This window comes from Coregonus lavaretus (assembly GCF_964263955.1).
Source record: "Coregonus lavaretus genome assembly, chromosome: 32".
Lineage (NCBI taxonomy): Eukaryota > Metazoa > Chordata > Actinopteri > Salmoniformes > Salmonidae > Coregonus > Coregonus lavaretus.
Window position 1 is genome coordinate 12723766 of NC_140019.1, and position 17949 is coordinate 12741714.

The 17949-nt window shown below is 44.3% G+C and overlaps 1 protein-coding gene across 1 annotated transcript; it reads left to right on the forward strand.

Moving 5' to 3' along the window:
* Positions 1-282: 282 nt before the first annotated feature.
* On the forward strand, positions 283-17226 carry cstf2 (cleavage stimulation factor, 3' pre-RNA, subunit 2). The gene is made up of 12 exons (XM_084150130.1): positions 283-379; positions 908-986; positions 1087-1256; positions 7625-7761; positions 7911-8030; positions 8284-8406; positions 8624-8723; positions 12165-12264; positions 12388-12860; positions 13051-13175; positions 13266-13340; positions 16779-17226. The coding sequence occupies exons 1-12, from the start codon at positions 301-303 to the stop codon at positions 16899-16901; spliced, it is 1704 nt and encodes a 567-aa protein (XP_084006256.1). The 5' UTR covers positions 283-300; the 3' UTR covers positions 16902-17226.
* Positions 17227-17949: the final 723 nt, after the last annotated feature.

Below are 17949 nucleotides of genomic sequence, written 5' to 3' on the forward strand. Positions count from 1 at the left end.
TGTGGCTGTGGTAACTAGTGGAAACCGGTGTGTCTGTTGTTCACACGCTTATCTGCCCTCTCATGGGCTCGAATGGTCCCCCCTGATCTTGCCTCCTCCCAACTGCCTTCTATTTTTGAAGACATTTATTTTCATTGTTAGAGCGGCCACTATAGTATCTGGTCAATATGCAAGCTAATGGATAATCTGTGATGAAACGCTGACGCATTTGAAACACTGAACGAGGCCCCCTAGTAAACCGGATGGTGTTACACTTTAAAGTTTGCTTTTCCTGTTGCTACACCGTTATCATTCCTTAAAATGGCAACTTTAGCAGCTGCCGTTGTTGCTGCCGCTGGCAGAGATCCCGCTGTTGACCGTTCATTGCGCTCTGTCTTTGGTAAATGTATTGATGAGGGAATACTAGTTGATTCAAAAGTGTATGTATGTCGGAGAATAAGTTAGTACTCACAGCTAGTGAGCTGGATAGCTTGCAAGACGCGCTAGAGTAGACACAGCACAGCAGCAGATAGCTAGCTACCGTACGTTACTAACGTCGTTAGATGGCTAATGTGTGCAGGATTTGTATCAAACGTCTTTTTATCGTTAACGTTAGCTAGTATGCCTCACGTTAGTAGTTAGCCAAGGTATACCGCTGTCAGTATCACAGACTTATGTGGCAAGTTAGCTAAGTGTATACCTGTGTTAAGAATGTTTATAGTTAACTAGCTAGTTTGCGAATAGTGTCAGAATTACCATCACACATAGCTACTAGCACTGCAGTGTTGTCTGCAGCAGGTGGTTCAGCCATAGACCACAGTAACGTTAACTAAGAACTCTTGAACGTTGTTGTTTAGGATTCTTGTATTGTAGAAGTTTTTCCACAACTCGGTCAAGTTGCTGTCTTGAACTCTAACTAATTTCACAGTGGGAAACATTCCATATGAGGCCACAGAGGAGCAACTGAAAGACATTTTTTCAGAAGTCGGGCTTGTTGTCAGCTTCAGGTAAGTGAGCAGTCTTAAGGCAACGTTCAACCTGCTTGAAACAATTGCTGCTGTGCTCTAGGCAATTCTTCTTCCTTTGTAAGCCTACACTATTTTTCAGGTTAGTGTATGATAGGGAGACAGGCAAGCCAAAAGGATATGGCTTCTGTGAGTATCAAGACCAGGAGACGGCCCTCAGTGCCATGCGGAACCTGAACGGAAGAGAGTTCAGCGGCCGTGCTCTCCGTGTCGACAATGCTGCTAGTGAGAAGAACAAAGAAGAGCTCAAGAGTAAGTATGCACTGCAGTGCACTATTTACCACAATGGAAAGTAAGCACTGCAGTGCACTATTTACCACAATGGAAAGTAAGCACCGCAGTGCACTATTAACCACAACGGAATTCACCACCACATTGATTGTGTTTACATGCGCAGTAATAACTCGATATTAAACTGATTATGGCAGTAGGCAGATTATGCAATAGTCATGTGAACACCTTGTTCTTATCTTAAACCCTGTTTTCTGAGCGATCTTTAGAATTATTAGGACATGTAAACACCTTAATTGGCGGTCCAGCGGTGTATTTGATCTGCGCATGTGCAAGCACCAGCGGAGCGAGCCTCCCTCTTTAGCGCAATTGAAGTGAGTTTGGAACAACTAAATGAATGCGTTTTAGAAGTAGTTCTCACATACAAACTTTATATACCCAAATTCAGAATCAAATATGCTTCCCAAAAATAACATGGTCGCTGTCTTAGAAAATGTATTTTAATTGGCGATTTTCAGGTAGCCTGATTTCAGATGTGTCCATGTAAACAGGAATTCTTAGGGAAATCGTTCTTCTTGCAGAGCATGTCAACATTTTCATTGAACTATACTGAACAAAAATAGAAACGCAACATGCAACAATTTCAAAGATTTTACGGAGTTTTACATTTCATATAAGGAAATCAGTCAATTGAAATAAATTCATTAGGCCCTAATCTATGGATTTCACATGACTGGGAATACAAATATGCATCTGTTGGTCACAGATACCTTAAAAAAAAAAAGTAGGGGTGTGGATCAGAAAACCAGTCAGTATCTGGTGTGACCACCATTTACTTCATGCAGCGCAACACATATCCTTCACATAGTTGATCAGGCTGTTGATTGTGGCCCGTGGAATGTTGTCCCACTCCTTTTCAATGGCTGTGCGAAGTTGATGGATATTGGCAGGAACTGGAACACACTGTCGATCCAGAGCATCCCAAACATGCTCAATGGGTGACATGTCTGGTGAGTATGCAGGCCATGGAAGAACTGCCACATTTTCAGCTTCCAGGAATTGTGTACAGATCCTTGCGACATGGGGCCGTGCATTATCATGCTGAAACATGAGGTGATGGCAGCGGATGAATGGCACGACAAGGGGCCTCATTCTCGTCACGTTATCTCTGTGCATTCAAATTGCCCTTTGATAAAATGCAATTGTGTTTGTTGTCCGTAGCTTCGCCATACATGCAATGTTCCCTAAAAATGTTTGGGGCACTGAGCAAATTTTAGGTCATGTGAGCGGAAACTTGAACATTGTGAGAATTTTGTGCAACTACATTTACATTTTTACATTTAGCAGACGCTCTTATCCAGAGCGACTTACAGTTAGTGAGTGCATACATTTTCAACTACACTGAGGATGTACCCTTACAGTTTTAAACAGTAGCCAATAGGCTATTGTGGCTATTTGAGCATAATGTAGGCCTACCAACAAAACCAATGGCGCGAATCCCATAATATTTTCACATGAAAATAGCTTTTGATTTCTAAGATATAGCCTACAGTAGCCTATATGTGGTGTTCAATGCAGGCCTACATTGCATGAGACTTTTAAAAACCTTTTTACGTTATGAAGGGCTTGACATTAATTCATGATTTTTTTTACTTGGTCTGTAGGTGACTGCATTGTGTTGTATGATGCAAGAAACCACTTTTCAAAATAAAATGTATTATTATTACCATACAGAGAATTAGACAATGTAGGCTAGTCCTCTTGAACGCTCCCTCATAACTTGAGACATCTGTGGCATTGTTGTGTGACAAAACTGCACATTTTAGTGGCCTTTTATTGTCCCCAGCACAAGGTGCACCTGTGTAATGATCATGATTTTAATCAGCTTCTTGATATGCCACACCTGCCAGGTGGATGGATTATCTTGGCAAAGAAGAAATGCTCACTAACAGAGATGTGAACAAATTTGAGCACAATATTTGAGAGAAATAAGCTTTTTGTGCGTATGGAACATTTATGGAATCTTTTATTTCAGCTCATGAAACATGGGACAAGCAGTTGTTGCATTTTATATTTTTGTTCAGTGTATTATATTAATCTGACAATCCACAATAATTGCATCAGTGTGTGCATGTAACCATACTCAATGTAAAGTATGCACTGCAGTGCACTATTAACCACAATGGAAAGTATGCACTGCGGTAGAGGTGCACGGGACTGATTTATTCATCCCACCCACAGCTTTTCATACCGCACTCGCCCACACCTGCTGGCTTTCTGTCTGACTCCATCCGCTACCACAAGAACTGGTCCCAAACCCAGCCGCAGTCCCACAATGTTATTTTAGGAGTATGTGACGCAGCTGACTTGCCAGCCATGGTCCCAGCAATTTTTCACCCTATAGGCAAAATCGAAATGAGCAAAAATAACTGATGAAATGGGTTAAATTCAGAGATTCTCATGTGGCCCATTTATATTAGGCTATCGGTATTACTGGGCTATATCAGCCAATAGGCTAGACGTAGTTTGAAGAGAGCAGAGTTGAAGAGACTTGTACTTTCTCTTGAGCTACATTTTATAACAAAATCCAATAAAATTTTATTTGTCACGTGCCGAATACAACAAATATAGACTTTACCGTGAAATGCTTACTTACGAGATTTAAGAAGTAAGAAAAATTTACGAAATAAAAAAAGAAATGGTAACACAATAAAACAACAACAACGAGGCTATATACAAGTACCGGTACGGAGGTAAGTGACTAGGCAATCAGGCTATATAATAAACAGAGTAGCAGCAGTGTGTGTGTGTTGGAGTGTCAGTGTAGTATGTGTGAGTGTTTGGGTAGAGTCCAGTGAGTGTGCATAGAACTAGTGCAAGATAGTCAGTGGCAAAAAAAAAAAAGGGGGTCAATGCAAATAGTCCGGGTAGCCACTTGATTGACTGTTCAGCAGCTTGGGGGTAGAAGCTGTAAAGGAGCCTTTTGGGCCCAGACTTGGCACTCCGGTACCGCTTGCTGTGCGGTAGCAGAGAGAACAGTCTGACTTCGGTGGCTGGAGTCTTTAGAAAATTTTTAGGGCTTTCCTCTGACCGTCTGGTATAGAGGTCCTGGATGGCAGGGAGCTCGGCCCCAGTGATGTACTGGGCTGTACGCGCCATCCTCTGAAGCGCCTTGCAGTAGGATATCAAGCCGTTGCCATAGCAAGCGGTGATGCAGCCAGTCAAGATGCTTTAAATAGTGCCGCTGTATAACTTTTTGAGGGTCTGAGGGCCCATGCCAAATATTTTCAGCCTCCTGAGGGGAAAGAGGCATTGTCGTGCCCTCTTCACGACTGTGTTGGTGTGTTTGGACCATGATAGGTCCTTTTAATGATGTGGACACCGAGGAACTTGAAGCTCTTGACCTGCTCCACTACAGCCCCATCGATGTGAATGGGGGCGTGCTCTGCCCTCCATTTCCTGTTGTCCACGATCAGCTCCTTTGTCTTGCTGACGTTGAGGGAGGAGGTTGTTGTTCTGGCACCACTCTGCCAGGTCTCTGACCACCTCCCTATAGGATGTCTCATTGTAGTCAGTGATCAGGCAAACTTAATGATGGTGTTGGACTCGTACGTGTCCACATAGTCGTGGGTGAACAGGGAGTACAGGAGGAGGCTTAGCACGCACCCCTGAGGGGCCCCAGTGTTGAGGGTAGGCTACCTTTTTAGGAGTGGGACGATTTTCAGATGGAGACAAATATGGGTGATCAATATTTATTTCTAGGCAATGTAGTAAACAATAATAGCCTAATTATGTTTAGGAAGTACATTTCCTTGGAAAGATAACTGCCACTTGCTGCTTCGCCCATGCATAGGCTATAGCCTACTCTGTTTAATTGAGACCACACACGCACCTGATCTCGCAGGTATGGCTACTGAACTTGAAGCCGTAAGAATGATGAGAGCAGACACTTGCACTTTCTCTTGAGCTACGTTTTGCATATAGGATATAGCCTACCTTTTTTAGGAGGGTGATCTGCAGGCAGAGACAAATGAGTCATCGATCTTTATTGAAAATGTAAAGGTGTAACGCTCGCTCACCATGGTAGCCTATGCGTGTGTTGCGCCTTTTCACTGGTGATCAAATTATTTGATTGCACTTCAACTCACGTTGGTTGAGCGCCCTCCACTTCTTTCCATTATCAATATTTATTTACAGACACTAACCACATTTCCATCCAACCATTTCATGCGGATTTACCTGATGCATGAGAAAAGTCATGACCGGGCTGATGGAAACATGAAATGCCAGTACAATTTTATAAATGCCGAATGTGTTAATTCGACCTAGTGGGATTTTGTTTTAATTATATATATATTATTATTATTTTATTTTTTAGGGGGTAGATCAGCTTTAATATTGCAGATTGTAGCTTCCATCAATGTAGTTGTCTGCATCACTTTTTGTGTCAGTAAAATTAATTATGCGAGAAATGCCGGTGGAAACGGCTTTATGCGCCTTTATTGATATCAATCTACACACAATACCCCATAATGACAAAGTGAAAAGAGGTTTGTAGAGATTTTGCAAATGTATTACAAATAAAAAAAACAGATACCTTATTTACATAAGTATTCATACCCTTTGCTATGAGACTTCTAAATTGAGCTCCGGTGCATCCTGTTTCCATTGATCATCCTTTAGATGTTTCTACAACTTGCTTGGAGTCAACCTGTGGTAAATTCAATTGATTGGACATGATTTGGAAAGGCACACACCTGTCTATATAAGGTCCCACAGTTGATAGTGCATGTCAGAGCAAAAACCAAGCCATGAGGTCGAAGGAATTGTCCGTAGAGCTCTGAGACAGGATTGTATCGAGGCACAGACCTGGGGAAGGGTTCCAAAAAATGTCTACAGCATTGAAGGTCCCCAAGAACACAGTGGCCTCCATCATTCTTAAATGGAAGAAGTTTGGAACCACCAACACTCTTCCTAGAGCTGGCCACCCGGCCAAACTGAGCAATCGGGGGAGAAGGGCCTTGGTCAGGGAGGTGACTAAGAACCCGATGGTCACACTGACAGAGCTCCAGAGGATAACGACCCTAAGCACACAGCCAAAACAACGCAGGAGTGGCTTCGGGACAAGTCTCTGAATGCCCTTGAGTGGCCCAACCAGAGCCGGACTTGAACCCAATCGAACATCTCTGGAGAGACCTGAAAATAGCTGTGCAGAGACGCTCCCCATCCAAACTGACAGAGCTTGAGAGGATCTGCGGAGAATAAAGGGAGAACTCTCCAAATACAGGTGTGCCAAGCTTGTAGCGTCATACTCAAGAAGACTCTAGGCTGTAATCGCTGCCAAAGGTGCTTCAACAAAGTACTGAGTAAAGGGTCTGAATACTTATGTAAATGTGATGTTTCATTTTTAAAAATGTAATACATTTGCAAAAAAAAAAAAAAATCTGTTTTTGCTTAGTCATTATGGGGTATTGTGTGTAGATTGAGGGGAAAAAACAATTTAATCCATTTAAGAATAAGGCTGTAAAGTAACAATGTGGAAAAAGTCAAGGGGCCTGAATACAGTCCGAATGCACTGTATAATGCAACAGTTTTTGTGACAAAACCATCAGTGCAGTTGAAAATGAGATGGAAACACATTTAACTTGTATTTTTTATGGGGATTTAACAGCAAAAGTTTTTGTGCACTACGTCATCATGCACAGCCGTTTTATCTGCAAAAAGTATGTTTGATGGAAACGTCCCTGGTGGGAAAACGTGCATGTTTTATGCAGATTTTAGAATATTCTCATGAAAATCTGTCGCAAATTGGAGGGAAACCCAGCTACTGTTGGAAACTATAGTCAAATCATAATTTCATTTCCTTGGCAAGATAACTACCACTTGAATCTCCGTCCATGCATAGGCAGCCTACTCTATTTCATTGAGACTAAACATTCTAGGCGCACTTGATCTCGCACGCCCACCTAGGAGAGGCATGCTACTTAACTTGAAGCAGCGAATTCTGAGTGTGTTAATAATGCGACAAAGATGGGGTTTTTAATACAATAGGTAGGCTAACGCATGCAAAGCAGAAAGACGTCCGTTTGCAAATAATCTGCGGGACAACAAAAATATTTTCATCCCAAAGTTGTCTGACCGCCCGCTCCCAACCGCAGCATGAAAAATGCAGACCGCGCCGTAATGATCTGTCGGGACCCGAAGGTCTATTGTCCCTCTACACCGCAGTGCACCATTAACCACAATGTAAAGAATGCATTGCAGTTCACTATTAACCACAACAAACAACTGAAAAAGGGTTGGGACATGTTTTGCTGCTTCTTAATAATTGGTAGATATTGAAGCTTTCAGCATAACTCTTATGACATAACTTCTGTTGTCTCCTCCAGGTTTGGGGACGGGGGCCCCCATCATTGAGTCTCCCTACGGGGACAACATAATGCCAGACGAGGCTCCAGAGTCTATAAGCAGAGCTGTGGCCAGTCTGCCCCCAGAGCAGATGTTTGAGCTCATGAAACAGATGAAGGTGAGTTTTTCTCTACAGACTCCAGTTTCCTTGTATTGAGATTGTAATCATCACATTATAGCAGGATAGTCCATGCATAGACAGTCACTTGTGGATAAATTCATTGGAATACATTGGACTCACATTATCATGTGATTTTCACCCTCCAGCTCTGTGTGCAAAACAGTCCCCAGGAGGCCAGGAACATGCTTTTGCAAAACCCCCAGCTGGCCTTTGCCTTGCTCCAGGCCCAGGTGGTCATGAGGATCGTAGACCCTGAGATTGCCTTGGTGAGACTTGGTTACTTGGAAGTACAGTATCATTCAACTTGGGTCAGTGCAAATGCACACAAGTGATATGGGGTTAGGCGGAAGCCCCAGTGTTGTGGATGTCTTACTGACTTTAGAGCATAATGGTTAAGATTGTGTTCTTCATAGACCTTGAGCATTAAGTCATTCAGAGATATTGTTGCACATGTTGTCGTCAAGAGAATTGTCAACGTTTAACATGGATGTTCCTCTGCTCGTTTGACCTCTGCTGTAGAAAATGCTTCACCGTCAAACCCCAGTGCAGCCATTGGTTCCCAACAGTCAAGCTGGACCAGTGCCAGTGGCCAACCAGCCTATTCCACCGCCCAATGCGCCAGTCTCCCAGTCGCAGCCAATGGTGAATCCACTTTGGCAGACACGTATAGCTAATCGTTTAATTTATTAGGATTTAGATCAACTGAAGACCATCTGTCGGTTTTCTACATCTATGAGGTCAACCTACACAATCTCTAAAGCTAAATCTAGGATCTACATTTTAATAATTATTTAATAATTGTTGCATGATGCATGTGTGCTGTTCCATGTCCTAATGTCTGGTTGTGTGTGGTCGTCAGCCGGGCATGCACATGAACGGAGCCCCCCAGATGATGCAGCCCCCTCCCATGGGTGGAGGACCTGGGCCCATGCCAGGGCAGGGACCGGTGGGACCACCAGGTAGACACTCATTCTCTCACCCGTTGTCTCTCTCTCTCTCTCTCACACACACACACACACACACACACAACCACACAACCATAGACAGCCTCTCAGTATCCAGAAGTCAAAGGAGCACCCCTGTTGTGCTTCACCTTGCCATTTCACCCCAGGTGGGATACAGCCACCGATGGGAATGCCTCAGGGAGGTCCCGTTCCTATCGATAGGGGACAAGGTAATCTAACATGCCTGTGTCTCCAGTTAAACTAGTTTTAATGGCATTACAATCCATCCACCCATCCATCCTTAGTCGGGGCTTCAATTGAAGTATTTGCCAGTTGTCTTCACATTATCACCATGTTTTTCAGGTCATTTGTCAAAACCGTTAGTCTCTTTTTTGGTTTTGTTTCCACCATTTTCCAGTTTCCCATTTTGCCCATCTGCTTTATTTTCATGTCTTCCTTTCCTCCTGTGCATGTCATTACTCTTTGTTGACACTTGGTGGCAGAGGAAACTAGTGGTTTAAGTGCCTCAGGCCTGAGGCCAACTCAGGTGGCTGAAATGATGATAGCATTGCAGTTAGAAATAATAGATCAGACATGATTGTCCAACTATGTAAAGATTAGCTAGACTATTTTTTAGGGGATGCTGAAGTACATTTCTATCTGCAATATACACTGCTCAAAAAAATAAAGGGAACACTTAAACCACACAATGTAACTCCAAGTCAATCACACTTCTGTGAAATCATGGAATAGACAACAGGTGGAAATTATAGGCAATTAGCAAGACACCCCCAATAAAGGAGTGGTTCTGCAGGTGGTGACCACAGACCACTTCTCAGTTCCTATGCTTCCTGGCTGATGTTTTGGTCACTTTTGAATGCTGGCGGTGCTTTCACTCTAGTGGTAGCACGAGACGGAGTCTACAACCCACACAAGTGGCTCAGGTAGTGCAGCTCATCCAGGATGGCACATCAATGCGAGCTGTGGCAAGAAGGTTTGCTGTGTCTGTCAGCGTAGTGTCCAGAGCATGGAGGCACTACCAGGAGACAGGCCAGTACATCAGGAGACGTGGAGGAGGCCGTAGGAGGGCAACAACCCAGCAGCAGGACCGCTACCTCCTCCTTTGTGCAAGGAGGAGCAGGAGGAGCACTGCCAGAGCCCTGCAAAATGACCTCCAGCAGGCCACAAATGTGCATGTGTCTGCTCAAACGGTCAGAAACAGACTCCATGAGGGTGGTATGAGGGCCCGACGTCCACAGGTGGGGGTTGTGCTTACAGCCCAACACCGTGCAGGACGTTTGGCATTTGCCAGAGAACACCAAGTTTGGCAAATTCGCCACTGGCGCCCTGTGCTCTTCACAGATGAAAGCAGGTTCACACTGAGCACATGTGACAGACGTGACAGAGTCTGGAGACGCCATGGAGAACGTTCTGCTGCCTGCAACATCCTCCAGCATGACCGGTTTGGCGGTGGGTCAGTCATGGTGTGGGGTGACATTTCTTTGGGGGGCCGCACAGCCCTCCATGTGCTCGCCAGAGGTAGCCTGACTGCCATTAGGTACCGAGATGAGATCCACAGACCCCTTGTGAGACCATATGCTGGTGCGGTTGGCCCTGGGTTCCTCCCAATGCAAGAGAATGCTAAACCTCATGTGGCTGGAGTGTGTCAGCAGTTCCTGCAAGAGGAAGGCATTGATGCTATGGACTGGCCTGCCCGTTCCCCAGACCTGAATCCAATTGAGCACATCTGGGACATCATGTCTCGCTCCATCCACCAACGCCACGTTGCACCACAGACTGTCCAGGAGTTGGCGGATGCTTTAGTCCAGGTCTGGGAGGAGATCCCTCAGGAGACCATCCGCCACCTCATCAGGAGCATGCCCAGGCGTTGTAGGGAGGTCATACAGGCACATGGAGGCCACACACACTACTGAGCCTCATTTTGACTTGTTTTAAGGACATTACATCAAAGTTGGATCAGCCTGTAGTGTGGTTTTCCACTTTAATTTTGAGTGTGACTCCAAATCCAGACCTCCATGGGTTGATACATTTGATTTCCATTGATCATTTTTGTGTGATTTTGTTGTCAGCACATTCAACTATGTAAAGAAAAAAGTATTTCATAAGATTATTTCATTTATTCAGATCTAGGATGTGTTATTTTAGTGTTCCCTTAATTTTTTTGAGCAGTGTATATTTTGGTACATTTTAACCACTAAATGCACCTCTGCCACCTCATCCACTTCAGCCATCCATGTCAGTTAGGATTTAGTGCTGCTTTTTGTGTGTTCTGAACTCCTGCTATGAAGTCTGGAGGCTTCTCTGTCAGTGTGACATGCGATGGTGCGCTCCTATGTGTTGCTGCTTTGCTCTCTGAGTCGTGTGTCTCCTGTTTTTTTCACTTAATGCTGGCTCAGGAAACCTCCAGCACTCTCCCGTAGGATCGTCTGGGCAGGCTGCTATCGAGCGACCTCAAGGTATCACCCACACCCTAACCCCAGGCTCCGGCCTGCCTCCCCCCAGACTCCAGCCAAGCCAATAGTGGTGTTATGGGCTGCCTATAGCCTAACAACCAAGACTGACGCTATCATTTCCATATGTTTGCTATGTTACATGTAAAACACGAGGAACACCTATTGAGGGCACACGTTGCACATCAAACTTAAGGAACATCTCATAAAAGCAGAAGTTATATCCTGTCAGAATAAATCAATTTGGATAATTTTGAAATGTATTATTAGTCTGACTTCATCCAGGATTGCATACAAGGAATTATTGGTGTTTACTTCAGGCTAACGAAACCCATTGTCCTAAAACCCTGTAATCTCATAGTTGGAGAGAGGAGTGTGGTGCAACCGCAAATATGAACAATAGTCCCAAGATAAAAGTGTGATGAATGATTTGAGTGATTGCCAAAGAAGGCCCACATTTGTAATCGCCTGTTAAATTCCATGATGGGGAAAGGGATTAATACATTTATTGTAGCACAAATCTATTTGTAGACAGACTAGACTTCTGCTGCTTTTCCAATTTCATGATGACACCCGTGGCTTTTTTTCATGTGTCACTAACACATGCCTCTTCTATTGATGTGACCGGTCCAACAATACCAGACGTGCAAGACGCAAGTAGGCAAGCCAGTTGAAAACAGAACCTTTTCAAATATATGCCGTGCTCCTTTTGTGTAAAGCTCCTTCATTGGTACTTCCTTGTTGCTCCTCCCTGTCTGTGGTGTGATGGTGACCTGTGGTTAGTGTGTGTCCTGTAGTGTCTGTATGACCTATGGGAGTCATAGTGAAATGAAATCATCATGGTCTGATGAGTGACATGACCATAGAATTAGAATTGTAGTTCTATGGATGCATTACGGTGTAGTGAGTGATGTTGTGTTCTGTGATAGGTGTTGTCCCTCCTACATGTCTATAGCTGACTGATGTGTCCCCCCCTCCCCCTCAGGACCAGGTGGTATCCCCCCCAGAGGACTGCTTGGTGACGGCCCCAATGACCCCCGAGGAGGAACCCTGCTCTCAGTCACAGGAGAGGTCATCGAACCAAGGTGAGAGAAGAGCCATCGTTGTTAGTGTAGTTTTACCGTCATTGAATTAATCAATTGCATTCTTATAGCACCTTTTTTAAATGTCTGTGAAAAACTGGCTTATTCTGTGTTCTTTGTGTCCAGTCGAGGAGGAGGCTTCATCGGTGCCCCCCCACCACACCAGGGGCCCCCCATGCACATGAACCAGATGGCTGGCGGGCCTCCTCCGGACATGAGGCCACCCCACGACATGAGAGGACCTCCTATGGGTGAACCCAGAGGCATGATGGGAGAGCCCCGAGGACCCCCCATGGGTGAACCCAGAGGCATGATGGGAGAGCCCCGAGGACCCCCCATGGGTGAACCCAGAGGCATGATGGGAGAGCCCCGAGGACCCCCCATGGGTGAACCCAGAGGCATGATGGGAGAGCCCCGAGGACCCCCCATGGGTGAACCCAGAGGCATGATGGGAGAGCCCCGAGGACCCCCCATGGGTGAACCCAGAGGCATGATGGGAGAGCCCCGAGGACCCCCCATGGGTGAACCCAGAGGCATGATGGGGGAACCCCGAGGACCCCCCATGATGGAGCCCAGGGGACCCCCCATGGAGACCAGAGGTAACCACATCACAGTATTAACATCAAGTCCAATTAAGTCTCTCTTAGCAGACATTTTATAAGAAGCTTTATTGCCATCATTTAGAACTGTGTGCAAAACAGGTGGAAAAGCTCCTGTGCTTAGACTAGTTAGATCAGATCAGTAATGAGTAATGAGTAATCACGTGAGGAATGGCTGTTGTTTCTAAAGGTCGCGACCCCAGAGCGGTGGACACACGTGGACCAGTGTCAGGCCAGAGGGTTCCCATGGCCCAAGGAATGCAGGGTCCCCCCCCTCACTCCATGAATCCTAATGCCCCTCCACCTGCCAGACCGGTACGCCTACCTACAGCAAATGTCTTTACTACATTAGGTTTTCACTTGTCAATGAAAACAGTTGTAATAACTGTTTGTGGTTTTTTTCAGGGTCCTGGTGTACCACAGTCCGGAGGTAGCTTCAGCCCAGGGCAAAGCCAGGTGACCTCACAGGACCATGAGAAGGTGGGTTTGTCATGTCACCGTTGTGTCACGATTAACTTTCAGTTTCACCTTAAAATGCCTGGCTCGATACTAGAAGATATTGGCTCAGATTTAGTGTCGGCTGTCTAGAGAAAATGGAGCATCAAGTGCCTTCAGAAAGTATTCACACCTTGACTTTTCCCACATTTTGTTGTTACAAAGTGGGATTAAAAGGATATGTGTGTGTATGGATGTATATGTGTGTGTGTGTGTATGTATGTATGTACAGTGAGGGGAAAAAAGTATTTGATCCCCTGCTGATTTTGTACGTTTGCCCACTGACAAAGAAATGATCAGTCTATAATTTTAATGGTAGGTTTATTTGAACAGTGAGAGACATAATAACAACAAAAAAATCCAGAAAAACGCATGTGAATGGTGCTTGCCTACGGAGCTGTGAGGGGAACGGCACCTCCATACTTTCAGGCTCTGATCAGTCCCTACACCCAAACAAGGGCATTGCGTTCATCCACATCTGGCCTGCTGGCCCCCCTACCTCTGCGGAAGCACAGTTCCCGCTCAGCCCAGTCAAAACTGTTCGCTGCTCTGGCACCCCAATGGTGGAACAAGCTCCCTCACGACGCCAGGACAGCGGAGTCACTCACCACCTTCCGGAGACACTTGAAACCCTACCTCTTTAAGGAATACCTGTGATAGGATAAAGTAATCCTTCTACCCCCCCCTTACCCCACCCCAAAGAAGAAAAAAAACATTGTAAATTGGTTATCCCACTGGCTATAAGGTAAATGCACCAATTTGTAAGTCGCTCTGGATAAGAGTGTCTGCTAAATGACGTAAATGTAAATATGTCAAAAATATTATAAATTGATTTGCATTTTAATGAGGGAAATAGGTATTTGACCCCTCTGCAAAACATGACTTAGTACTTGGTGGCAAAACCCTTGTTGGCAATCACAGAGGTCAGACGTTTCTTGTAGTTGGCCACCAGGTTTGCACACATCTCAGGAGGGATTTTGTCCCACTCCTCTTTGCAGATCTTCTCCAAGTCATTAAGGTTTCGAGGCTGACGTTTGGCAACTCGAACCTTCAGCTCCCTCCACAGATTTTCTATGGGATTAAGGTCTGGTGACTGGCTAGGCCACTCCAGGACCTTAATGTGCTTCTTCTTGAGCCACTCCTTTGTTGCCTTGGCCGTGTGTTTTGGGTCATTGTCATGCTGGAATACCCATCCACGACCCATTTTCAATGCCCTGGCTGAGGGAAGGAGGTTCTCACCCAAGATTTGACGGTACATGGCCCCGTCCATCGTCCCTTTGATGCGGTGAAGTTGTCCTGTCCCCTTAGCAGAAAAACGCCCCCAAAGCATAATGTTTCCACCTCCATGTTTGACGGTGGGGATGGTGTTCTTGGGGTCGGCGAGTTGAGTTGATGCCAAAGAGCTCGATTTTTGGTCTCATCTGACCACAACACTTTCACCCAGTTCTCCTCTGAATCAATCAGATGTTCATTGGCAAACTTCAGACGGGCCTGTATATGTGCTTTCTTGAGCAGGGGGAACTTGCGGGCGCTGCAGGATTTCAGTCCTTCACGGCGTAGTGTGTTACCAATTGTTTTCTTGGTGACTATGGTCCCAGCTACCTTGAGATCATTGACAAGATCCTCCCGTGTAGTTCTGGGCTGATTCCTCACCGTTCTCATGATCATTGCCACTCCACAAGGTGAGATCTTGCATGGAGCCCCAGGCCGAGGGAGATTGACAGTTATTTTGTGTTTCTTCCATTTGCGAATAATCGCACCAACTGTTGTCACCTTCTCACCAAGCTGCTTGGCGATGGTCTTGTAGCCCATTCCAGCCTTGTGTAGGGCTACAATCTTGTCCCTGACATCCTTGGAGAGCTCTTTGGTCTTGGCCATGGTGGAGAGTTTGGAATCTGATTGATTGATTGCTTCTGTGGACAGGTGTCTTTTATACAGGTAACAAAATGAGATTAGGAGCACTCCCTTTAAGAGTGTGCTCCTAATCTCAGCTTGTTACCTGTATAAAAGACACCTGGGAGCCAGAAATCTTTCTGATTGAGAGGGGGTCAAATACATATTTCCCTCATTAAATTGCAAATCATTTTTGACATGCGTTTTTCTGGATTTCTTTGTTGTTATTCTGTCTCTCACTGTTCAAATAAACCTACCATTTAAAATTATAGATTGATCATTTCTTTGTCAGTGGGCAAACGTACAAAATCAGCATGGGATCAAATACTTTTTTCCCTCACTGTGTATGTGTATGTGAGAAAAAACATATGGGGGATTGGAAGTGATGCAGACAATTACATTTCAATCTGATTAAAAATTTAAAAGTCACCATTGGCCTCATGGTGAAATCCCTGAGTGGTTTCCTTCCTCTCCGGCAATTGAGTTAGAAAGGATGCCTGAATCTTTGTAGTGACTGGGTGTATTGATACACCATCCAAAGTGGCATTTAATAACTTCACCATGCTCAAAGGGATATTCAGTGTCTGCTTTTTTATGTTTATTTTACCCATCTACCAATAGGTGCCCTTCTTTGCGAGGCATTGGAAAACCTCCCTGGTCTTTGTGGTTGAATCTGTGTTTGAAATTCACTGCTCGACTGAGGAATCTTACAGATAATTATATGTGTGGGGTACAGACATGAGGTAGTCATTCAAAAATAATGTTTAAACACTATTATGACACTCAGTCTATGTGACTTGTTAAGCACATTTTTACTCCTGAACTTATTATTTAGGCTTGCCGTAACAAAGGGGTTGAATACTTATTGCCTCAAGACATTAAGGCAGTTCATTTTTTAAATTAATTTGTAAAGAAAAATGAAACAAATAATTCCACGTTGATATTATTGGTTATTGTGTGTAGGCCAGTGACTAATCACAATGTAATCAATTTTAAATTCAGGCTGTAACACAACAAAATGTGGATCAAGTCAAGGGGTGTGAATACTTTCTGAAGGCACTGTAGATACTCAATGACAAGAAGCTTAAACCCCAGCTTTTATCAAAAGTCTTAAATGAAAGGTCTCCGTCTCCTAACCTGTCAGCAGTGTGGGGAGGAAGTTATTGAGGAATGGGATGAGGACATCTCAAGCACTTAGTTTTGTGGGGACAACTTGGAGCTCAGTGCTTTCCTTGGCTAGCTGAAGAGTAACAAATATAAGTCAGGGCAACAAAAGAACCAATGCATTAGCACCCAATGCAAAGCCATTCATTTCAATGCAATAATAACCAATGGAATGCACTACATGACGTAAATTAGTTAGTCCATGGAAAATCTGAACATGTTCTGTGTAAACTATTTGGAAAGATCTGACTTTCCCTTTCCATCCAAATGCTGTGCTTTTGGAGGTATTTTGGTTTTAACCTTACTGCCTGTCAATATCTGATCTGAGAGCAGAGTGGCTCACTAGTGTCATTTTTTTTTTTGCAGGCCGCCTTGATCATGCAGGTGCTGCAGCTGACCCCAGAACAGATTGCCATGCTGCCCCCAGAGCAGAGGCAGAGCATCCTCATCCTCAAAGAGCAGATCCAGAAGACCGCCGGGGCGCCCTAAAGAACACTCCCAATCCCGCGGAGTCCGACACCCCTGTCCCCCCTTTAATCTCAACGTCACCTCATCCTAATTTCAAACATTTTGTAGATTGTTTTGTATTATATTGTCAGTTTTTTGAATGGAAGGTTGAAGTGAGTGCTTGTGATTGAAGAATGTCAGTTAATCTTCAAACGGGAACACTTCATAGTCAAAGTTCATCGGAGAGAAGTGTTGCCGGATGTTATGGGTTTTCATATTGTATTTTAAAAAGCCCAACATTTTATTTTGTGGCTGGAACCTGTTGCCTGTCTGGATGTTTATCAATAAATAAAAAAGAGTTCCCCTATATTCTTTCAGTACTGTATTTTATTCAGATGGGATGATGGTATGTACAGGAGAGGATTAAAGAATCATTGTAGATTACAATAGTTATCTATGTGCTCATAAGAAACAGGAACAAGACATACAAATGAAGTGAAACAACTGTGTAGGTTGAGGGGGTACATGGAGTGGAAGAGTCCTCACATTTCCAAAATAAAGTACCTTTGTGTACACCCTTCTAGATCAAATGTGTCACGATCCTATGAACATATTCTGTGGCTTTGACTGGCAATGTCTCGCCCTAATTTTCTTCCACTCTAGTGCACCTGTATCATTTACAAGGAAGTTGATATTGATTATACAATAGGGCTTTTGTAAAAACATTGCTATCATTTCCTTGTCTGTAGCTACACACCTTGAAAGTGTGAAAAAACGCATAGGCCTGTGTCTAAGGCAGGGCCATGTTCAGAACAAAAACGTTTTGGAACATTTCAGATAGGAATGCTGTGAATAGAGCCATGGGTGATTCTTTATTCTACCCTGAACAAAAATATAAACACAACATGTAAAGTGTTGGTCCCATGTTTGAGTTGAAATAAAAGATCCCATAAATGTTCCATACGCACCAAAAACGTATTTATCTTGAATTTTGTGCACAAATTTGGAAGTGAGAATTTCTCCTTTGCCAAACTAATCCATCCACCTGAAAGGTGTGGCATATCAAGAAGCTGATTAAACAGCATGATCA